This window comes from Triturus cristatus, chromosome 1_2, assembly GCF_964204655.1.
Source record: "Triturus cristatus chromosome 1_2, aTriCri1.1, whole genome shotgun sequence".
Classification (NCBI taxonomy): Eukaryota; Metazoa; Chordata; class Amphibia; order Caudata; family Salamandridae; genus Triturus; species Triturus cristatus.
In genome coordinates, this window is record NC_140580.1 from 75,718,026 (window position 1) to 75,742,733 (window position 24,708).

At 45.1% G+C, this 24,708-nt stretch overlaps 1 protein-coding gene across 1 annotated transcript in view; it reads right to left on the bottom strand.

Moving 5' to 3' along the window:
• Positions 1–24,708, bottom strand: part of LOC146866832 (disintegrin and metalloproteinase domain-containing protein 9-like) — a 762,935-nt gene that overhangs the window by 347,871 nt on the left and 390,356 nt on the right. Inside the window, exons 14-15 of the mRNA XM_085601842.1 lie at positions 11,005–11,200; positions 8,047–8,152 (exon numbers count right to left, since the gene is read on the bottom strand). Of these exons, the coding sequence (XP_085457968.1) occupies positions 8,047–8,152; positions 11,005–11,200 (302 nt within the window). The remainder of the gene's footprint in view (positions 1–8,046; positions 8,153–11,004; positions 11,201–24,708) is intronic.

Genomic DNA, 24,708 nt, shown 5'->3' on the forward strand with positions numbered 1-24,708 from the left:
AGCAATTAATAATTAATTAACAGTAAATTAATTATCAATACACAAAAATAATTACCAAAAAAACGTAATTATAATTAAATTACTTCCCACCCTATTCCCCTATAAACCCACAACCCGCTCCGAATGATAAATTAATACAATTGCTATAATTATCAATTAATTAATTAATACAAATTAATTACCAAATAATAATTAATTAACAATAAATTAATTATCAATACCAATAAATGAAAATAATTAATTACTTAATTACAAATAAATTACTTCCCACCTTATTCCCCGATAAACCCACAACCTGCTCCGAATAATACATTAATACAATTAATATAATTATCAATTAATCAATTAATAAAAATTAATGCTCAATTAATAACAATTCATTACCAATTAGTAATTAATTAACAATAAATTATCAATACCAATAAATAAAAATAAATATTTACTTAATTGCAATTAAATTAGTTCCCTCCCTATCCCCCTATAAACCCACAACCAGCTACAGAACTAAAACGCAAATTAAATTAAAAATAATTAATAATCCCTAAAAACTAATATTTAATTTACTATAAGTAAATTACTTCCCACCCTATTCCCCTATAAACCCACAACTGGCTACGGAATTAAATTATGCAAAAATTAAATAACATAAATGTATTACTTTAAAAAAATTCAAACATACATTACAAAAATAATACATACTTTCAACACATATGCTAACACTTAAAACACTATAAAAAAATCGATATTTTTAACAACTATATTATGACTGTCGATATCACTAAGTTCGATATTATGAAAATCAATATTTCTTACCTGAATTTCGATATTCTGCACCACTATATTTTTGTGACTCGATATTTAAAACTCGATATTTTGCCATTTCGATATTAAAAATTCGATATTGTGACTGTTCACCATTTAAAAAAGACACAAAGGGGCATATTTACAAGAACTTAACACCGCCGTAGCGTAAATTGTTTGACGTTATGGCAGCTGGGGTTTTTTTCAGCCATATTCACAAGTTGCCACTAACTGCAGTTAGCGGCCCTTTTCCGGCGTAAACATGAATTTTTAAGATCGCCACTTCTGTTTCTTAACGAAAATGAGATGCAATGTGGGCGTTCCCGTGCAAAAACTGCAGCTAACCGCACTTGGCGATATTTACAATGAAATTCCCGTCCAGCGATAATCCCCCAAAACTGCTGCTAAATCCAGTAAGCGGTAGGTTTTTAAGAACAGAAAATAGCTGGTCTAAAAACTGGTGCAAACACACCTGTATATGAGGGAGATAATCCCAGACCCTCATTGGCACGCTCAACGACGCCATGGAGGTACTACTCTTGCAGCTTGGAGCTCCAAGAAGAGCACCACCACCACTGCCACCACTGCCACCAGCACCACCACAGAGGCAGCGCCACCAACGGATCACCCTCATACACCTCTGGCCAGAGGAGGTGATAGCCCACTACAGGCTAAAAAGGACCTCCATCCTACGCCTACTGACTCAGATAGCGCCAAGGCTGCAGGCACCATCCCGGCGCTGCATCAACATTCCTCCACAGACAAAGCTACTTGCAGCGCTGCACATGTTGGCTTCTGGTACCTTCCAACCAACCACTGCCGAGTACTGTCCAAGTACATCCACACTGGCTCAATGTGATGCAACCACCTCATCGCAATACATAGGTGCACCATCACAAACATCTTCCTTGCAAACGGTGCGACAGAGACAGATTTTCTGCTTGACCCAAAGGGAGCGTAGGTTGCTTTACAATCTAAATGTCTGTGTGGCCCGAATAGAACGGAACCAAGATGAAATTAAGGGCCACCTCAAGGACATTAAGGGGGCCCTGGATCTCCCCTATTGAGGCCCTATTGATGTAGCTGTCTCCCATGTACAGTCCCCTTAAATTCCTTTCATCCAGTTTTTTATACTTTTTTGTCCTGTAGTTTAGCAGGCAGTGATAAGTATAGGTTTATGTTAGGTATAGAAGAGAGAGTCCTTGCGGAGGAACATGTCCAGAGACATGTTGAGGAAGAGGCAGAGTTCAGTCAGGAGCTGATTGCAGTGTCATTGGGGATCAATGGCCATATTGGCAGTCCATCAGCAGTCCAAGGTGATTGTAGCAGAATCATTCTGAGGACAGTGGCAGATGATGGTGGTAGGCAGCCATGGCAGCTATGTGGGAATCCTGTTTCCACTCTATGTTCTCCATGACCTTCCACATTTCACGCAACCCGTTGGTGACATCGCTGGAGCCACTTTGACTGGACAGTTGTTCTTTTCTCTGAGTAAGGACTCCAGCAATGTCAGCCATAGAATGCTGGAGAGCTCGGAGAAGACTGTGGGCTCTAGGTGGTCCCTAATGGGACTGAGGCACCCACGGATTCCCTCCAGTTTGGCTGCCTGGCTGTTCAACCCCAGCCGCACCTGATCAGCCATCTCACGCTGGACTTCTACCGCACTATGCTGGAATCTTAACAGTGGGTCCTCAAAGTGCAGGGATACAGCTCTGGTGGTAGGTGGTGGCTTCTGGGTGATTTGTGCTGCTCGTGGAGCAACCATGACACTGCTGGATGTCCCCGTTTCCGGAGATGGGCTACCTATGGAATTGAGCAGCTCTTGGAGGGTGTCCTGGTCGATGGTTGAGATGTCTTCTTCCTCATCTTCATTAAAGAGTGGGATAGGCTGCTGAACAGGAGGTGATGCTTCTTTCTCTGCAATTTAAAGGGCAGATACTGTTGTATGTGTTTGTCCACTTTGGTCAGGCATTAAAGCAGTTGACAATCAGAGTGCATGGCCATCTCCATTCTCTATTTTAACATGCTAAACCTGTTACACACAGCTTTGTACATCATTGTACAACATCACTGATGTGACATTTGGGTTGATCATGCTTTTGGACAGTTTCCCTGTATGCCAACTGTGAGGGTCATGTTTCTACGCCCATGCTGCACCTGCTAAATCCTCTGTTCAAAAGTGACAGTGGTGCTGGTTGTTTCACATTATTGACAATGCAGAATTGATCAGATTCATTTGTCTTTACATTGCATTGTGGAGGAGTCATCCCTACTCAAGTCAAGTTTACATATTGGTTTTAGTCACTAGGTTTTGAGGGGTAGATTAGACTGCACCCCACCTTGATGTTGGCACTGCCACCTAATTGGTAGTGTGGCATGAGGAGGGCAATCATGCACTTGAGATCAGGGATGCAGTAGATGTGCTTGATTTGGCATACTCTGACAAGTGTCTATGTGTTTGAAGGTGGGCAAATCTCATTGACACATCATTCTCATTGATGCATGTAGATGTGCAGGGAGGGAAACCTTCTTGTTCATTGACAGCCATTCCATCTATCCAGTCACATTGCACTTTGGTGCACTGGCAATGGTGATATGTTGCAAGCCGGAGGACATAGGACTCTGAGGCAGGCTTATGAGATTTGTGCATTGTTGCAAAACAGACAGTTTTGGTGCCTCACAGGGATGGGCACATGGATGATACATGCTGTTCTTCTCAGGGTAATTGGATGCCTTTGTTAGTGGAAGGATGTTTACAGACATCACTAGCTAGGCATTTCTTCACTGCCACTGTTGATTTTACCTAAGGGCCAGTTTCCATGCATGCCAATGTGTCTTGGACATCCAAAACCAGCACCATGATGACAATGCCATACTGCTTACTGTACAACATATTGAGATACTTTAATGTGGATGACTGCATTTTGATGGATAGGGTCAAGGCGACATGTAGCTAAATGACATGCATTAGTGCCGCATTGTGAATGGGGTTCACTGTAATACTTCACTTGACATGCACGTGACAGGGAATATGTGGTTCTGGGCGCATGGCAAACAGAACAGACATGTTGTTATTTTACGGAACACATTCCTGAAATGCAGAGTCCTTACACTGTACTTTTAAATGCATATCCCTTCTACTCATAGTTGAATCAGCACAATTGCACTCCAGTATGTTCATTTTTGACAATATAGAATATGCACATTATATACACAATGGGGCATATTTTCAATTGTGTGGCGAAGCGTGTTGTTAAGCCAAGAAGGCTAACAACATGCTTCATCACTTTAGGAACACAGGGCTGCACCTCATTGACAACAATATGATGCAGCCCAGTGTTCCACCCTGTGCTTGTGCAAAATTTAACAGTCTAGTGCAAATGCAGGCACCCTTGCACCGCTGTGCAGGGGTGCGTGTGTTGTGGGGAAGACTGTGTATGTGCAGTAAGGCTCCTAAATTATGAGCAAGCGCAGGGTGAAACACAGGGCTGCATCATGTTGTTGTCAATGAAGTGCAGCCCTGTGTTACCGAATTAGTAGAGCGTGGTGTTGAGCCAAGGAGGCTAATGTAACGCTTTGCAACTAGTTTTAAATAGCGCGAACTTGACCCGAAGGTATCGGGTATCAGAACACTTTACATAGCACCAGTTGCGTTACATGAGGACACATTCATTCTTGTTAGGCACGGGAAGATTAAGTGATTTGCCCAGAATCACAGAATGTTCAGCGTCCTTGCCGAGGCTCAAACCCAGATCTTCAGATTCGAGGTCGACCGCCCTAGCCGTTAGGCCAACTCCTCTCCCCACTTCTCTAATCAATATGCCCCTTTGCTTGTTAATGTAGCCCAGAGTTAGGAGATACATGAATGGTCAATTGTCTATATATCTACATATTTATGTGTACATGTGTGCTGGATTACGAGTCACTTACACCACCATTAGGTGTCTTTATATTTATTCAGCAGCTAAAGTGACATGGGGATATACCCCCAAGTACCTATGTATCTGGAGTTTGATCTGCACACGGTTTAGGTGGGCACTGAGACATTTTTAGACGGACAGAGACAATATTGGCCCCCCCCCCCATGTCCCTGGTTTTTACTTACCCTGTTGCTGATGTAGCTGGTCATATTCAGCACTGTTCTGACCCTTGACTCCAACCACCGATGCCTCGCAGATGATGGCGAACACCTGTTCCTCCCAAGTTATCCAGCTCCTCCTGTGGCGCAGACTCCCACCTCCGGTCTGCAGTGCTGCCTGACGATTGTTGGACAGTTTACGCTTGGTCTTGTGCTTGGCATCATGTCAGCTCTTCTTGCAGTCAGCCACTGTCCTCTTGACCTCTGCTACTGCATTCACCTTGGCCACAATGGACTGCCAAATGGCATTTTTGGTCCATTTTTTGGAGCTGACAAAGAGCTAGTGCTGTTTCTCAGTTACCTCCGCAATCAGGATCTTATTTTCCTGCTGGCTGAATCTGGTTTTCCTCTTCCTCTTCCCCTGGGACTCTGGCTCGTTGTCCGGGCTGTTAGGGGGTATAGGGGGGTTGTTGTCTCCTGCTGAACTGGGTCCAGCCTGCTCCATTTTGCTTCCAGGTAAAAATAAATTGGGATACTTTGCAGGCTTTTTGTAGTTTATTTTTCCCACGAAGCATGAAAAAAGTGACATGACACTAACTTACATGGGTTTTCTGGACGCTGACTGGCCAGCGTCACTTTTTTCACGTTAGCAGCAAGATTTTTATCGCTGTGACATTCGTGTTAATGACAACATTTGGTGCCGCGAGAAGATCCTATCGCCATGTAGAAATGTATTGTAAATATGTCGGTACCATGGCAATAGTTTTTGGCAGTATGCGGCAGTAAGAATATTGTCGCTAACTAAAGTTAGCGTTAGTTAGCTGCAATTCTTGTAAAATACCCCAAAGGCTAATATCATCTTTTCCTCTACAAACAGGTCATAATCTTATGCCGTTTTTTTCACTCACAGCCGCTTTGATATAACTGTGTCTTCGATACACTGATGCACTCCTGGCCTTCTGGTAGGCCCTTGAACATTCACCCTGCACCTTATCAGCAAGAAAGGATGTGTAATTCTGTACGGCAAGGAAACAACCATGCTTTGCTCCAAATTCTAGAGCTTGCTAGTCATGGCTGATGCCCTTGCTTTAAGACTTTTTGTATTAATAACCACTAGAACTCAGGACATTCTGTTAAAGGATTGATCCAGCATTAATCTGTGCTATTATGCATCTTTGGGTATGATTTACTTAGGTGACTGATTACTCGCAAAATTAAAGTTAGAGAGGGGAATGAGTAATCAAGAGAATATGGACTTTGCAAAAGCAGCGATGCTACAATTTTATATGCTAATCTTTGTGCGAATTTGCGCTCTATTACTACACATTTTAATTTGCATTGTTATAGCTTTCATCTGACAACAATAAAGACTTGAAGTGGTATGTTAGAGCCTATAATGGTTCTAAAATGCCCTTCATTACTAATTTGAATGTAGCTGCTGCTTAGTTTAGCAATAAGGAATTGTGTATAATATTAACCTTAATGTCTTTCTCAAAATTATGATTCATGCTCAAAAAGGGAAAGCCTATCTCAAACTTATGGAGTGAGTTTGTATGTTGTAAGGTGATGAGGCCAGTATTATACTTGTAATTTGTATGATAAATGACATATCAGCAGGTGTGATAATCATCAGAATGGTCAATCTTATCAATTGGAAATGTTTCTTTTTTTTTATATTTGCAGATTTATATAGCGCGAAATCGACCCAAAGGTATTGGAGTGCTTTGCATGAGCACCGGTTACATTACACAAGGACACATACATTTTTTTTTAATCATTTTTTTTTTTTGGTAGGCACTGGTAGATTAAGTGATTTGCCCAGAATCACAGGATGTGGACGCGACCCCGAGGCTCAAACCCTGGTTTCCAGCACCAAAGTCTGTAGTCTAGCCGTCAGACCACATCCTCTCCCTAAATTGATGATGAAAGCTTCAGTTGAATTCCCCAGCATCTGTAATGTTTCCATGCGGCGGCCAGAGGGGTTGACTCCAGAATGCGGGGCTCGATCCCCGGTGCAGCTCAGCTCAGCATCATGTGACCCTGGACAATAGCTCACTTAATATTCCTGATGGCCCCCAGCGCCTTGAAACCCTTAATGCATACCTGCCAACTCACACGGTGATGCTGTGTAACGCACAATATCGGCTCCCATCACACGGTCTCCTGGTGAGGAGCTGATATCACACGGTGGCAGGGAAAAAAAGCTGAAAACCACTGTAAATAGTGGGTTTCCAGCTCGTTTTCGGAGGCTTTGAACTGCCCACGTCCATTAAGGGATGTGAAAACACCCCAGGACATCGGCAACAGCCTCAGCAAGCTTTTTTCGGGGGGAAGGAGGGGGCTTGGGGCGGGTGGGGTTCATAAGTGCCTCTTAGGTATTTATGGGCACGAGGCCCTGGCCCCTCCCCCTCCTCACACAGTGAGATTGTTTTCAAGTTGGCAGGTATGTTAATGGGTGATATGTTTGCGCTCTACAAATTGGCATTATTATTAGTAGTAGTATTTGGGTGTAACATAAGTGCACTCATTAGAGTAGCAAGAGAACTGCAAAAAGTTAGCAAATGTCCCTAAACTCTGCTAGTTTTCTGGGTGTTTTCAAAATTTGCATTGCATCGTGTTCCTGATCACTCTTCTGATACTAGCTTTTTTTTCACAATTACGTCACTTCTAACTCCCACCCATTACTTGTGTAAATCATGTAGTAGTAAGTTTAATTTTTTACTTTCTGCATGGGAAAATTTACATTTCCGGCTTTGTTAATTGCGTATAAGTATGCATGCGTAAGTTACAATCTTTTTTCGGAATAAGTCACACTTGCACCTGGAAAAAACTTTGGGGATCGGGCAAGACACTTTGAAAGGCTATATAAGGAGATGGGTGCCCTAGTGCGCTTCAGAGACTGGTGGAGACTTTCTAATTGGGATCTCGCCCCGGTGGCTGCCATAAGAGGTGTTAGCATTGTACAGAAAACCATGAAGAAGATATACATTTTATTGAGCCAGCTCAGATGTTAAGGGACACTGGCTCCTATAAGCTATGTAGGCTCCTAGAAGAGACAGCATGATGCTAAAAGCTACCATGTCATAATCACTGAGCTTACTATTCAAGACCCTGAATAGCATATTACATTGACAGAAAAAAGCCAAATGTGTCACCAAGTTACTCACTCTTCTGCACACTTTTTGTAGCTTCCCCCAGATATGCCGCAGTTCCCGTAACTGTTTCCAATCAGGTTGACCGCTTTGAAGCAGGTATCAGACGCCCTTGTAGCTCCTACAAATCATAATTATTGACAACAGAAAATGAAATAATGCGGCTAGGTGTTCATCTGGATCCCGCCTTTGAAATAGAGGGGAAGTAGGAAAAGAAGGCGGAGGAAATGAAGAGGGAAACTGGCAGAGGTAGAAATGGTTGAGCAAAGCCTTGGTTTGCATAATATCCCTTGATCATTTACCAACTACAACATTCACCCATCCTAAAGGTGACATTGTAGCCTTGCCTTCCCCAACAAATTAAGGCAAATGCCCTTTATCAGAGCCTTGATTAGTTGAGAGGTGACTCCCTTACCAATATTCTCCACAATAGGCTTTCAGAATTTCAATTCCAAGACTACTTTCCATACACTCTTTGTGTTGCCTTAGTAGGAGTATGGTAGTCGGTGGTGCCAGAGGAAGGGCATCTGGTGCCACAAGAACTAGACCAGGGAGTGAAATAGACAGGGTTGGCACTAGCCAAAACATCGGGGGGAGCTGAGATGGCACTGACATTTCAATCTGGATGTGGCGTGTATTAAGAGTATATATGGGGTCAACATCAACATTACTTGTGGAAACCCATTCCCAGTTCTGATACGAAGGTAGAATGTGGAATTATAGATTCTATTTTTTTTTTACTAATTTCAGTGACAAAAGCGCATTATAAATCGTATTTGGCCAGTAATGATTATCTCAAAATTAGAGCAAAGAACGCTTGCAAGTTTTTAGGGTTCTCTACGATGATTATTTAGCGTGCAATAAGGGGCAATATTGATTTTTTAAATAATTTGCAGCAAATAGAACAATCTAATTCGCATTGGGGCAGTTATTTCTTTCAAGTAAAGACTAAAATATCTTTTAAACAGGGTTGAGAGTTCATCTGTCAAAGAATTTTGGGGAAATCAGTGCCATCTGAAACACACTGAACAAAGCTGGGTACATATGTTTGTCGACAGAAATCGAATAGACAGCATGGAAAATGAAAAGCGGCTTGTGGTGATTACACCACGAAGCACAATTGAGCAAATCTTCACAAAGTTGTTTCGGGTCGACAATCATTTTTTGTAAAATAGCCAGAACTTGCTTCCATGGTACCACCATCTGCTTGTGAAATATTAACCATGGACAGTCCAGAAAGACCCATGTGCTTGATTGCTTACCAAAGGCCGGTTTTGAGTCTACATAGACAGTGGAGGTCCCTTTCTGGGAATGCAGTTGTGACTGGTAGCAATGGTTTTGAGCTGGCATGATATGTTTGACCAGGAATGCACTTGAGGAGGGTTCAGAGCATCCATTATATTCCTGGTTGTCTATTCAGTGGACATCAGGCCATGACCCATATGTGGCATGTGTTGATATATTATGGTAGTGTGGTTTTATATAGAGTTTATTCACCCGGAGCGGTCTTGGCGCTAAAAGAGATCCCAGAACAAGACTCAGCGGCAACAAAACTCAAAGGCTGTGGGGCTTGAGGTTTCCTGGTCTACCAGTCGTCTCATTCTAATAAGTCAGGAACCTTCTTCAATGGGGAGAAGAGGCATATTTCATAGCAGGCATCAGCAACAGAACGCCTTATGCCAAACAATTATCCTTTCAGGAGCCACCTGGTGTGTCAGCTTGAAGAAAAGGTAGAATCACCGACAGGTGGGAGCAGCACTGATGGATTACAGACTCTGGTGAATGATAAGGGACTGAAGTACTATTTCTGCCGTGCATGTGATTGGGAATGTCTTATTCTGTAACACTGGTTTGGAAAGGGAGCTGGGGACGACTGGACTTCCTTCGCCTACAGATCCTGCCACTGGGTTGCCTGCTAAGGTAGGTTTGGGAGCTGACTGTGAATATGGGCCACTTCTTTTGGTAGTAGTCTTTTAAAATTGGAAAATTATTTTGTGCATATTGAAACATGTCAATATGCACCTAACCTATTTTCCAAAATATAGAAGGTACCCCTTGTGGGTCTAGCCGCGTGACTGGATATTGCGGGGCTCCTTCCCAGCTCGACCGAGATTACTAAAGAATATGACAGGTTCCAAAACCAGTAGATTCAGGATAATCTCAGGAGTTTATAATTATTGTTTAAACTGTTCTTTAATGAGATTTGTTTTAGCAATAGCTGAAGCCAACGCACAGAGTCGCTCCATCACAGCGATTACTTTATCAAATCAGTACACCCGTAGAGAGTGATGGAGAATCAGCACATATTAGAGTTTCAAATGTAACCGTTATCGATAAGTAATTCGATTCGTAATTGGGATGCTGTCATTACTTTGAACAATGGTAACACGCTGTCGGTTTTCATGCCACGGCTATAGCTTTGATATCTTGCTCATTGTGAAGAAACATCTCCGACAGCACAACGGATCCAAATACAGGCTTACGACCCAATTATCTGTGGCACAGGGAGTTTCCTTACCAATTGCAACATGTTTTTCATCATTTCAGGCAAGTTTTAGGAAGAGAAATGTTTTCCCTGAAACCTTTACTCTCTCTACAGGATGTCACTCCAGGTACCGGCTGCAGGGAGGTTACACACCCACCTGTAATTGGGCACTAAAGGCCACCATTGCCCTCTGTGCTGACTATGTGTGTTGCTTTAGTAAGAGGAGGTGTTGACATTAAGGGGTGACTGCCTGTGCTTTACCCTATGAAAAAGCCATCCCCATGTGTCCTTTGAAATTGAAAGGTGGCTACTGTGAGGGGTCCTGAATGAAGAGGTTGGGTCAAAGTGTGATTGGATGCTTATCCCATTTAGAGAAAGCTATGAACTCGGGTTGGGGGCTTGAGTAGTCACTCTGGATGCCTAACCCTTTTAAAGACAGCTCTGCACTGGAAGGTGGGGAGAAGAAAGGAATCACCATAGATGCTTACCCTGTCCGAATAAAGCTTTACATTGGGCATCCAAAGACTGGCAACGACCCTCATAACAATATGCGGAAGAGTTGTTGCAGGGGTATCCATCCATCACATAGACGTCCTCAGGACACAGAGCGTGGCTCCCATTGCAATATTCAGCCAGGTCGCAGGAATCGGCTCGGGGCCTGCACTCAGTTCCTGACCCTATAAACTAACAAATGGAGAAAAACAGAAACAGGTTAAAAAATAAAAAGAACCAAACTTTACCTCAATGTCATCACTCTCAGTGTTTCTAATTTTAGTGACGACATGACATTGTTCAGTAACATGTCAAGGATAGCGAAAGTTACATCTTTGTATTTAACCTGATTAACAAAACAGGGGTGACCCCTAGTCACACCCTTTGAATACTAACAACCTCTTGTTTGATGCAGTGGGACAGTGTAAGGATAAAGCATTCTAGGAGGGGGACTTGCAAGCATACACAAGTCTTCCTGACCTTGCACACTTACAGGCACAACTGCACCGAAATAATTCCAGCTCTTCTCTGCCCATTTCCGTATCTCAGCATCTAGAAAAAGCCTTCTTTCATCTAATCTATAGACCACAATTAAAATCAAAGATGAAATCAGATCTTATCACCTTCACCACATCCAACACACCAGTAGCATATGCCTAGGAGACTTCAACCTAACTCGCAACTCCAGTCCAAAAAAATCCATGAAGGAAGTTTTTAGAAATTGGATCTCAAGTTGGCAGAGGTTGCACCCTGTCCAAGTAGGGACCACAATGCTCACCCTCTGGTAGCTTGGCACAGAGCAGGCAGGCCTAACTTAAGTGTCAATATGTAAAGTATTTGTGCAACACACACACACACACACACACTCACACACACACACTAAAATAATGAAAACACACCACAAAAAGACTCCACACAGGTTTAGAAAAATAGAGAATATTTATCTGAATAAAACAAGACCACAATGATTAAAATCTAGTCAGTAGAAGTCAAGATATTAATTTTTTTAAAATACATGCAAAAACAGTGCTTAGAAGTCAATAATGCTAAAAGGTTACTTGAGGTCACGAGGGACCGGGATAGATACAAAGTTCAGGCCGACCATGATGGAGGGCAGGCCGGCTACGAGACTCAGTCAGTTTCCCCTGAAAAAGTGCCTTGGATAGAGCAAGATGCGTCGATATTTTCCATGTGGTCGGGTCACTGCATCGTCATCAAGCTCCATTGAGAGGAAGGCAATGCATTGTCATTGAGCCGTGCAGAGCATTGTCATCGGGACTCCCAGGTTGTAGAACCGCTGTCACCGAACAATCTCTGCATCGAAGAGCAATGCATCAGTTCCGACCGGCGCAGTGGTGATGATGTGTCGATTTTGTAGAAAATCAGCTGCAGAACCCACTTCTGAGGCTCAGGACTGGAGGGAGCACCTCAGGCAAGGGTAGGACTCACAGATGGCAGAGTCCAGCAGCACCAGCAGGATTGCAGGAAGTATTTTGTGTTGCTGAGACTTCAGAAAACAGGAGACAAGTCAGCAAGCTCTCAGATTCTTCTGGGTTCAAGGGTGATCCAGTACTTGTACTCAGCACAGCAGAGATCAGCAGGCAGCAGGGCAGCTCAGCAAAGCAGAGAAGCAGTTCCTCAAAACAGTCTGTCACGGCACAGTGGCAATCCTATAGCACTGCAGTCTTTAATTCAGCAGACTTCTTCCCAGGTCCAGTTATGTGCTGATTTGGTAGGGTCAGAGCCCCAGTACTTCTACCCAAATGTGCCTTTGAAGGTGGGTTTACTTCAAAGCAGCTCCTTGAGGTGTACAGGTCCCCTTTCTTCCCAGCCCTGTCTGCCATGCTATCTGTGGGGGTAATCAGCCCTTGTGTGAGGACAGAACACAGCCTATTCGGATGTAAGTGTGAGCTCCCCCTCCCCCCTTCCTGCTCAGGAAGGCTAGCAGAATGTAGATGAGTCCTCTGTCACCCTAACTCTTCCTGTGTTTGTGGCGGTGTAAAGGAAATGCACAAAGTGTAGCTGTCAAAAAGTTAGGGGAAGATCACCCTAAGGATGACAGGTCTAACAGAAGCTTTATACACACTTCTCAACATACCGGTAATCATGTAACATGTAAACATTTGCATGGTGGCAGGAGCAATGTGGGCTTATTGACTCATAGTGGAGTGCTCACCCATTGGACAGGGACTACTTCTTCTCAAGCCTACACGAGCTACATGTCCATCTGAACACGTTTCTTTGCTCTCCAAGTGTGCAGGTAGCGGTGAGGGAAGTGGTATATTTGGCTATGACAATATCAGATCATAAACCGGTTATGATATCCCTGTGCTGAGTGTTGGGACGGCCTCGTATTCTCAACTGATGCTTAAAAGTGGAGGTGCTGGATGACCCAGTATTTCAACATGCGACTGCATAAGGGATCAGGCAGTACTTTGCACTTAATATGGCTATGGCGCCTACTCCACAGATAGAGTGGGACACTTTTAAAGTGATGATCCGGGGACAATGCATTGCAGAGGCGGTAGGGGTGTGGCACACATTGTTGCGGGAGGTTGAGACTCAGGAGGCGGAGTTGCCAGAGGTGGAGAAGCAGAGACAAGGTAATCCGGTTTTACACCAGGAACTTTTTAAAGTCAAGGAGCAGCTGGTGGGCAGGTGGAGAAACTCAGATGCTTCACCTATTGAGCATATATGATATGGGCGCATGCCGAGCTAGATAAATCTGGGGCACTCTTAGCCTAGTTAGCTAACCCAACTAAGCAGGGTCTATGATACTGGAGCTTTAATCAAGGCAGGTGGAGAGAATCTATAGGTAGGATACTATCAATGACAGTTTTCAGGAGCACTATGCATCCCTTTATGAGAGTACTGCTGATAAGACAATGACAGGGATAGCCGATTTCCTGAACACTTTCCCACCCCCAAATATAACTAGGGAGGAGGTTATGGAACTAGGTAGAGATATTGAGGTAGCTGAGGTCAGAGCTGCTGTGAAACATATGGCCAGAGGGAAGGTGCCGGGCACGGACGAGCTCCCGTTTGAATTCTACACTACATTTATAGAGCCCCTAGCCCCTAAATTGGTGGGATTTTTAAAGCAGCATGCACTTCTGGCGGTCTAGCAGCCTCTACTTGGGAGGCTCTAGTGGTCCCACTTTTGAAACCGGGCCCCCCTCCCAAGATATGATGACTCATCTGCCTCTGTTGATGCTTAATGTCGACTATAAAATATTGAACCGCATATTGGAGACTTGATTATTGCCCAACATGCCGCAATTGGTGCATACCAACCAGTCGGTGTTCATACTGGGCTGGAATACTGTGCTCAATATCCGTAGGGTCATGGCTTTGTTTGCTGACACCTATGATAAGCAATCAGCGGCAGTCATGCTAGTGGATATAGAGAAGGTTAGAATGGGAGTTTCTCTATAGAGTGCTGGAAATGATGGAAATGGGTGGCAGATTTGTAAATTGGACTAGACTTTTGTACTCCCACCCCATGGCCAGGGTAAGGACCAATGGGGTGATATCTGAAGAGTAAGAGATGGGCCAAGGGACTCAACAGGGCTGGCCACTGTCTCCGTTGCTCTTCATGCTGGCACCCGAGTCATTGGCCTGCTGTGTGAGATCTGGAGCGACTTATGAAGGGCTGGAGAAATGGGTCTCAACACATCCAATTGCTTTATACGCAGATGGCATGATACTGTTTTTTACAGATGCTAATGTGGCGAAAGCAGTGGACCTTCTGGACAGCTTTGGAGCAGATTCGGGTCGGAAGGTCAACTGTCAAAAATCCAGCATATTTCCCCTGAGCATGCAAGTGCAACCGGCCAACCGGAGGGGTTTGAAGTGGGAGCTGGTGTGCTTGCAATATCTGGGAGTCAAAATATATCATGGCCAACGGGATATCCTAGAGGGTAACATGGGTGCAGCCATTCAATCCAGTGTTGAACTTTGGAAGATTCTGTTGGTGTGGCTGGCTGGCTGTATTGCCATCACTAAGATGGTGGCATGCCCCAGCTGCTTTATTTTTTTGTAGTGCTGCCAATAGAGGTACCTCGCAGACTGTGTCGGGAAATCGAGTCCATAATGATTGCGTTTATGTGGGGTTCAGGCCTTAGAAGAGCAATGATGACCAAGTTACAATGCCAGATCATGATTGGAGGTCTCGCGGCTCAGGATTTTGAGGCTTACTATTTGGCCGCACAGATGTTGGGGTTCACACGGGTACATGAAAGCCTGTAGTGCACACCGGAGCTTGGACGCAAATGGATGCTGCTTGGGCCTAAAGGAGTCGTAGAGTGTTGGGCGGTGGTGATCCTCCCACCCAGAGACCTGGTAACGTCAAATAAACGGATATGGGTAGCAGCGCGGCTGTGTTGGGATTGTTTATTTGTTGGGAGGGTAGAATTGGGGAAGGCGGAAATGTAAGATTGCAGGTGACATTTTAGTCCATGGTGTAAAGTGTTTGACATTCTTGAAATACAATAACAATAAAAATGTTGCTTTTAAAAAAAACAACATATCATTGACTCAAAACCACTCTAAAGGAAACAACCTCAACCCCTTCCTTTCAGATTTGCGTACTATTCACTGCAAGGGCTCAATAGCCTTCAAATGGACATATCACTTTCGCCATCCTGCACACCATAGTATTAGGACCAACTGAAAAGAGGCAAACAACATGAGATAAACTAACATTCTGCCCCCCCTGGATGCCGTGTCAGAATAACTAAACAACTTGAATACATTCTTCCAGCCCTCTGATGATGTCAGTATCCTTCTCCACTTAGAGAAACCAATGCTGTACTGAAAACTCAATTCTCCAAACCAAATCCCTCAGTGCTTAGGTCTCACCATACTTAAAGTAGCCTGTCCTGTTCGCAGGTACCTTCATCACCAAACCTAAAGGCATGTAAAGGCATGTACTACAAGATCATCAACAAAAAAGCACCACAAGCAGAAACAAATCAGTCGCTAATCCTATCCCAGAGTCTGCAATACCCCATCAGTCCACACATGCAATGGCATCAGTCTTTCTTAACCAAGAAGATCAACAAAATCAGTTCCAGCATAGACAACACAACACTGCCTTCCATTCTACTACTCATCTCTCATCGCCTCACTACCAAACAAACCTCCTACAGCCCCATCTCAGACACAGAACACTCCAAAATTCTCTAATCTCTCAAAATCATCTCTGATGAATGTTCTTCCATCTTCTGTCATCAAGTCTCTTCAAGAGGTGCCCTCATACGTCACCTCTACATTGCCAATATCTCCCTGAGCTGGAGAACCGTCCTGGATGCCCTTAAGAGAGGACAGATACTCCTCCTGTTGAAGTGCTAAAGAGAGCAGCCCCAGACTCTTGTGATCTCAACAACTTCTGCCCATTTTCCCACCTTCCATTTATTTGGAAAATTATTGAAAAAATAATCACCTCACAGTTACAAGAGCATAATAGCAAGAATTATCACCCACAGGACTACCAATCAAGTCTCAAATGATGCTGCTGCCATGAGACAGATACTCTTCAAGTAGATAGCCTCCTCTGCAGTGAAAGAAACAATCCCTGCCTCCTGATGCTGCTCGACTTGTAAACTCATGGATTCCCTGTGAGGCTGTTGGGACTACAATGCGGCTCTGTCTCACAAATCAAATACTCAAAGGAGGCTAACAGCTACTTAAGAGACCAAAGGAGGAAAGGGGAACTAGAAAAAAGCACACTCTCTTGGACATTTTATTGATTCATCTCATGTTCGAGTCCTGAAAAGAGTAAATTGTCTCCATTACTATTTAGTTTCCTGAGATAAAGTATATAACAATCTGTTAGATCTATCATCCTTAGTGTGGTGTTCCCACAAACCCTTTGCCTTCATTTCTGAATTTTGCTCTTGTTGGCATTAGGAATCTGTGGACGTTACCACTGCTAACCAGTGCTACAGCGTTTGTTCTCTATCCTTAAAACATAGTACTGTTGGCTTACACCTGATTGGCATATTTAATGTACTTATAAGTCCATATTATATGGTACATCCTGTCCCCAGGGCCTGTAAATTAAATTCTACCAGTGGACCTGCAAAACTTTTATGCCACCCACTTAAGTAACGTGATTCAGGCCTACCATTGCAGTGCGCAGTGCAGCTTTAAAAATGCCAATTTAACATGACAAAATAAACCTTTTGTCAGGCTTAAACCTTTGTTTTTAAAACATATACGTAACTCCTAAGGTAGGCACTAAACAGCCTGTAGGGCATGGTGTCTTGTATCTAAAAAGTAGGACTTGTGTTTTTAGGCATTACAAGTCCTGGTAGTGAAACACCTCCAAATGCATTTTTCACTAGTGTAAGGCCTGTCTCTCTCATTGGATAATATTGGGTTACTCTATTCCATGCATTAAGTGCTAATAAAGTAACCCAATGTTATCCAATGGGAGCGTGCTGGACATCGTGGGATACACGGCGGCTGGCTGAAGCTGCCGGTGGCAAGCTCATCGGAGGGTGCCGCAATGAGCTTACCTGGTAGTGCGATACAGTGCTGATTTGTTCCCGCTTTCCCACAGAAACTGCAGGTGCTGGCCTGGCTGTGGGGGGGGGGGGGGGATTCCGAGCCTGATAGTGACACCTGAAACACCGCCCCGGATTCTTACGGCAGGAGCGCTTCGGGAGCTGCAGGCTGCCCAGCGCGTCCACCTGCTGCATGGAGAGGGCTCGGCAGGTAGAGTCAGCACAAGCGGGTTATGCCGAGAGGCTATCCCTGAGCGGAGAGTCGGCTACTATGGGACAGATAGCAGTCTGAAGGAGCTTGATGGCGCCTGGGGGAATTATTGTGACAAATGTGGTGATTATAGTTTCTGGTGCCTCTTGATGGATACGGATAGCCAGATATTGGAAAACCAGGCAAGGATAAGTACGAGCTGTCGCCCGAGTTACAAGACCTACAGAGATCTAACCAAGAAGGTCAGAGCCAATCTAGAGAGAGTAAAATAAAGAAAGCAGAGGGGTCTTTGAGGGGGAAACTTCGATATACCTTGAGATCTCATAATTGCCCCCTCTGAGTAGTGGCTGTTGTGGTGGTGAGAAGAAGAGCACGCAGCAACCGGTAAAGCTATTAGTTAAGCAAAGAAAGTCTGGGGTAATACCTATCCAGTCAAAGATCCTCTCCTAAAGAAAATATCCACTAAGCAGGTGAACGTTTCTCTATTGAAAGAAAAACAAAAACAAGAATTTATAGCGTTAAAGGCCAAGCAAATTACCCCGTCATTGACATCATGTTTTAAAGTCCGGACTGACCCTATGAAAAACTTAGAGGAAGGCACGGAGGATAACAGAGCAACCTCATAACAAGCCGGTATAGAGGGCAGGGAAAGTCTAATAGCTGAGGTGAGGCGTGGGGGTCTGGGAGATTGAGGGACTCTGTCAATACACCCTACTGCCCCTACTAAAAATAGGTTCTTGGTCCTGATGGTGGAAGACCCAGAGTTGGAGGTAGAAGAAGTCACTGCCGAAGGGCCCAGAAGTATAGATGGAAGCCTTAACACAGAAGGTGAGACTTGAAATGAAATGAAATGAAATGAAAAGATAATTTATAAAGCATGATGGCTACCCTGGGGCGTCCCAGCGCTGCAGAGGTTGGACTAGGCGGAGTACGCTAGACTTAAACGAATTATTAAGATGATTTATTAAAAAGATGATTTATTAAAAAGCCAGGTTTTAAGGAGCTTTCGGAAGGTAAGTAGTTTAGGTTCTGATCTGATTGAGAGAGGGAGAGTGTTCCAGATCTTGGCTAGGTTGTAGGAGAGCAACCGGCCTCCACACCTGGCTCTCTTGATTCGGGGCACTGTGGTGAGATAAGATGTCCCGGATCTGAGGAGACGATTGGGATGATAGACTTCGGGCGTGTTAGAACTGGGGTCACCAATTCCGACACTGTAGCTTGGCACGAAGGCAGGAAGGCGCCCGAAGGCAATGTGTAAAGCAGTGGTGCAGCACACACTTGCACTTGCATGCAATAGAAGACACCACACCAGGTTGTTTTTATAAACCAAGACTCTTTATCTAATTTTTAGTCCAGGCGGGTAACACTCCTTGGATACTAGGCTAATGGGGTCAACATCTCTCAGACATCAATTCAATAAAAATACACTTCTGATGTTCAGGGACGTCATAGGCAACATCTCTTAAGCAAACGTTAGTGGAGGTAACATCCCCTCCGCACTACCGCAATGAGGCAACACTTTGGGGGCATGAATACAGCATCAAAACATTTCCTAGCTAGGGGGAAAAAAGGTAACATGCACAACATTTACGAGGTTCTCATCTCATAAAGGCAGGATTTCCTGTAAGCATGGTCCTCAAGGTAACACTTCCGGGGCATGCATATATCATCAACAACTTATCTCTTGTGGCTTATGGTGCATACCGGTACTCAGCATTGTTTTTTTTTTTTTTTTTTTAAAACCTTTATTGACAGTTCAATAGAGAACAAGTATGGGACTACAACCCCCCAGGCCGGCCGCTAAGCAATCAGAGCAAAAACAGGCAAGTATAAACACAGGCAGCCATGGGCGTCCGCAGAAATATTTCCAGGGGGGGGCGAACCTGGCAAATGAAGGGGCGTGGCTAATGTTAATCAATGGGGGCGGGGCTAAAATGGCAGACAATCAGGATCGGGTAATGTTCAGGCCAACCTGAGAAAAACAAGCATTGGCATAGCCAATGGGTCTCGCCTTTGGGACCTTATGACTGACTCACTGACTGAAGAACTTAAATAGCTCACTTTTGCCGAGGCGTCTTGGCGCTGGGTAAGTATGATGCCGGCAGTATAAGTATTTAGTTCTGCAGCAGGTCCCAAAGGCGAGACCAATTGGCTATGCCAATGCTTGTTGTTATATCTGGGCATGTTGAGAGGCTAGGGGACTGGGTCTCGATGTCTGGTTGGGAGCACAGCAATGACCTACTCAATTTGAATGCATAGGTAATACAACCGGAGGGGTGAAATGAAAGGTTCGCTACCAGGAATAACAGGAAGGTAGAAAGTTAGGCTGGTTAGAAAGATAAGGAGGGGTAGAGACAGGCATGGTGGTGAGGGGAGAAACAGATGCATGCTAGGAGAGCGCTGTGAGGGAGTGAGGCGAAATGGGAAGAGGCACTGAAAGGTGGGTCGGGTAAAGACCGTAGTAAGGCAAACAGAAGGGTAGCGAGTGGTGAAGGGTAGACAAAGAAGTGAGGTGTAGAAGAAAAAGATTCAGGAGCAGCGACAGGTAAATCAAAGCTGGAGAGGGGAGAATAACGCAGTCGTAGAACGTGAGGGGGCCAGGTAGAGAGAGGGAGAGGTGTGTCATAGACATGTAGAGACAGCTGAGGAAGAGGGAATAATAAAGACTGAGGTAGACAGGTGAGGTAGAGGGGTGCGTTGATATAATGGAAGTGCAGAGATGTGCCACAGATGTTACTGAAGAGGAAAAGAAGTAGAGATATTGAGAAAGATGTAAGGCACTAAAAGAAGTAAGGGGGTGAACAGAGGTAGAACGAGTGGAAGGGGAGAGAACACGTAGAAGATGAATGGCAGGGTAAAATGAGCGATCAGGCAGTGAGTGTGAGGAGTGGGATACAGAGGCATATGTGGCAGTGAGCGTGATGTGCGGGGTACAGAGGGATATGTTGTGGCAGTGTGCACAAGGTGCGGGGTACAGAGGGATATGTTGTGGCAGTTAGCGCAAGGTGTGGGGTACAGAGGGATATGTTGTGGCAGTTAGCGCGAGGTGTGGGGTACAGAGGGATATAAGGCAGTAAGCGCGGGCAGGGCCGGCTTAAGCGCTCATGGCGCACAGTGTGACAATGCTTTTTGGCACCCCCAATGACCACCTCCACTACAGGTTCTTCATAACCATCCTTTCACAGCGCCCCTCAAGCCTCCGTAACCATTCAGTCTCAGGTGCATTTAATTCATTTTATAGCGCCGCTCCTATCCGTGTAAGGTGTCAGAACACTTTACATTACACAGATTACATAGAGACAAACAATCATAAGTGTGTAAACAGTGCATAGGAAATGTTACATAAGAGAGAGGACAAGAAGGTGTAGGAGTCACAGGTCATCCGTACAGGTAGGCAGGATAGTTTAAGAGGGCTTGGCCAGGAGAATCAGAAACCTAGAATTTAAAACCTAGCACCATGGATGGGGGGTTCCCTTTATTAATAAGAATTGATTTCTACCCAAATTAACCCATGTTGCCACATTAGGATAATGAAAAGCTGGGGGGAAATCATAACGCTCTAGCCCATACCCTACAGTTTGCATGCATCTTTCATAACAGTTACTTGCTCACTGTTCCACATTAGGATTTTAACTCATAAAGAGTTATCAACAATATGGTCTCTCTGACAAAAGTGTGACCCACTGACCTATTTACATTACATTATACGCACTTTGTGAGCTGCACGTTCTTTGCAGCAAGCATAGTAACCCTCTGCGCTACCTTAGGATGAGTAGAAACTTCCATTACACAAAACTTCGATCTCTCCCTCTCTAAGAAGTGCATTAATCACTGCAGTCATTTAGACATTTGTATTGGTGGCTGAAAATTTCTAGGAGTCCAGGAAAGAAGCAGGTGCTTTTAAAATCATATTAGCGCCCCCTACACAAAGTCAGCACCCGGGGCGGTGGCACCGGTCGCACCGCCCTAGAGCCGGCCCTGAGCGCGGGGAGTGGGGTACAGGGGGATATGAGGCAGTGGGGAGTGGGGTGCAGGGGGATAGGAGGCAGTGAAACACAAGGTCAGCATGTCCTGCCAGACATGATAGGGTGCATACTGGCAGATAGATATGTTATTGACACGAGTCTGTGTACGTTTTGGTGGGATCTGAAATCTGGGCTATGGCGCAACCTCAATTTTTGACTTGGGAGAATAATGCATCGACCCCCCCAGAACTTCATTCAGAAGACCTCTTGCTCTCAAGCTACACTGTGTTAAAAGCAGTGCTTAATTTGAGCCGGTGCTTTCCGGTGCTCAGCACCGGAACTTATTTCACAGGGCCGGGGCTATGATTTCTGAACCTGCAGGTGGTCGTCTCAATATTAATTATTCCATTCCAAAATATAAAGTATAACATACCTTGCCATGGTGACTGGCTGGTATGTGTTCACAGGCAGGCATACACCGGTTCAGGCAGGCATGATTGTGTATCACCACGTTAGTGATGATGTCATCACACCTGTCACGAATTCAAGAAGTCATCGTCAAAAAATGGCTTGCGTTCGATTCCCCGAGTCTGTTGCACCCTGCCATTGCCTGAGCCTCCCATTGGCTAATTGTAGGTGGGGGCTAGCTCATGACGGATTTCAGGCAAGGAAGCTCCGAGAGCTCATTTGGAACTTGGGAGTGAGGTCGCGAGGAAGAATAAACTAAATTAAGTGTGCATTTTCAAATTGCTTCGTGACCAGAGTGGTATAGATGGCAGCCCTACATTGCTGCTATCCGCAATGTGCTCAATACGGCTGTGGCCGAGCACAACTTTTGTGCGCCATGGAGTCACCTGTTTGTGCACTGCCCCCCAGCATGCTAATTGTTCAGCGCGTGAGTCCAGCAGGCGCCACAGCCATACACACCGGCATTGGCAGCATTACGGCCGGGGACAATGTTTGTGCTGTAGCAGTCAGGGTCACAGCAAGCTCAGCATTGGATGCCGATGCCGTTGTCACCCCTGGACCTACTAATTGCAGGAGGCACTAGCAGTGACCTAACCTGCTGTGCTGGAGCAGTCGCCTGTTCCGCAATGCACTGATTAATATGTGCAAAAAAGCATTTTATTTTGGTGTGCATTTCTTTTTTTTGCACTCGTGTCGTGTCGGTTTAGATAAAGAATTAAAATACATGTCACCTTGCCCTTCTTTAGGAATGACAAAATAGCAGGGACATGTACAGGCTAGAGACAGGGCTGAGAGCACTAGTAAAGATGAGAGAGAGCAAGAGCAAAGAGGGGAAAGAAACAAGGAGAAGAGAGGGATAAAACACAGCAGAGTAGAAGAAAAGGAGGAGAGCAAATCAGATACAGAGAGAAAGAGAAGGCAGACATGGTGCGCAGCAGACAGTGATAGAAGGGAGAAGATAGATTGAAAGGATGTAGAGGACAGGACATGACAGAGAGAAAAAAAGAGCAGAGAAAGGATAAAACGGAGATACAGCTAATCACTGCTAGAAGAGTGAAAGTAAAGAGCCAAGATCGAGGGGAGAGAAAGCAGAATATGGATACAAAGGAAGATGAAAACGGGCATGGGTAGAATGCATAAGGAATAGAGGGCAAATCAGAAATACAGGGAAGTAGGTAACACACCAGGTGTGACAAAGACGATAGAAAATGATTAGAGAGGTGAGAGGATAGACTCTTAGAGAAAAGACCTATGGGACAAACATCAGAGCAAGGTTAGAAGATAGACTGAGGCAGTGCTAGTGTTGAAGGTGGGGCACACCAGAGATAGAAGTGGGCTATGGCCTCCTTGGAAACATTTTCGGCACCGGCACTTCTGCTTTTGCAAATTAAGCACTGGTTAAAAGGAGGTCTTTGTGTCCAGACCTAACCACTCGTGCTTGTGGCGCGCAGCTCAAACTGGCCATTGTCATTCTGTTTGTGATAATCAGCCACAGACAGCATGACAATGGGCGGGAGGGGCTGCGAGGAGGAGTGCGAGGCGCCCGATCAGGGAGTTGAGGCCTCTGGCAGGGAACAGCTCTGCTCCCTGCAGGGCCCGTAATTACGGACAAAAGGCGTCCGTAAAAGCATGGATGGCCGCAAGGGGGGCAAGGAGGAGCACTCCAGGGGGGGGCAAGCGCCCCTCCTTGCCCCCCCCTGCGGACGCCCATGCAGGCAGCACATCGGGGAGCAGAATCGTGATGCTAATACTGTGAACAGCGTAGGTAGGGCACCAGGAGAAAAAGGTTTTCGTTTTATAATGAAACAAGGCAGAAGGATCAGGTGCCAGACAATTTTCAAACAGCAATTACAGGTATGCAGAGTAATAGACGTAAACGATTTACAGCAATCTATTAGGTCAATGGCGCAAACACAAGAACATCAGGATGAGGAAGAGTATCATAAGCAGTTGCGCCTGCAGTCCCCCGCCAGAACTCCCGGAGAGCACCCCGGAAATTGTGGTACACATGGAGCGGCAACGAGTCATAGCAAAGGAGGTGTATCACACTGATCCCAGAAAAAGAAAAACAAAAAGAATCAGAGAAGAAAAAGGAGGCCATGGAAAAAGAGATAAAAGACGAAAGAATCCCCTCCCCCAACCCCCCACCCTGCACCTCTGCAGATGAGTACGGCCCCCCCCCCAGCAGTGTGCGTGTCGCCCTGGAACCAGACCCGAAATATAGGAGAAGAGGGAAAAAAAAGTAGGAAAAGAACCCCACCAGACGGGGGGGTGGAGAAAGTATTAATAAACTGGAGGAGGGCCTTCAAAACATACCCCCGGCTTCTCCCTCCCGCACGGTAAGTTTCCCCCAAAGTGAACAATAAACAGCACAAAAGCGATCTTCTCAAAGAAAGATGGGGAGCACTATGCACCTATTATGCTGTTAGCTATGCCAGGAGAGCACGCAACCCCTGAGCCCGCCCGTCCACTAGATGACCACCCCTGAAGGATCAGCCTTATCCCTGACCACTCTTTGGAATTCTGCCCATGCCTACCCCTCGACCC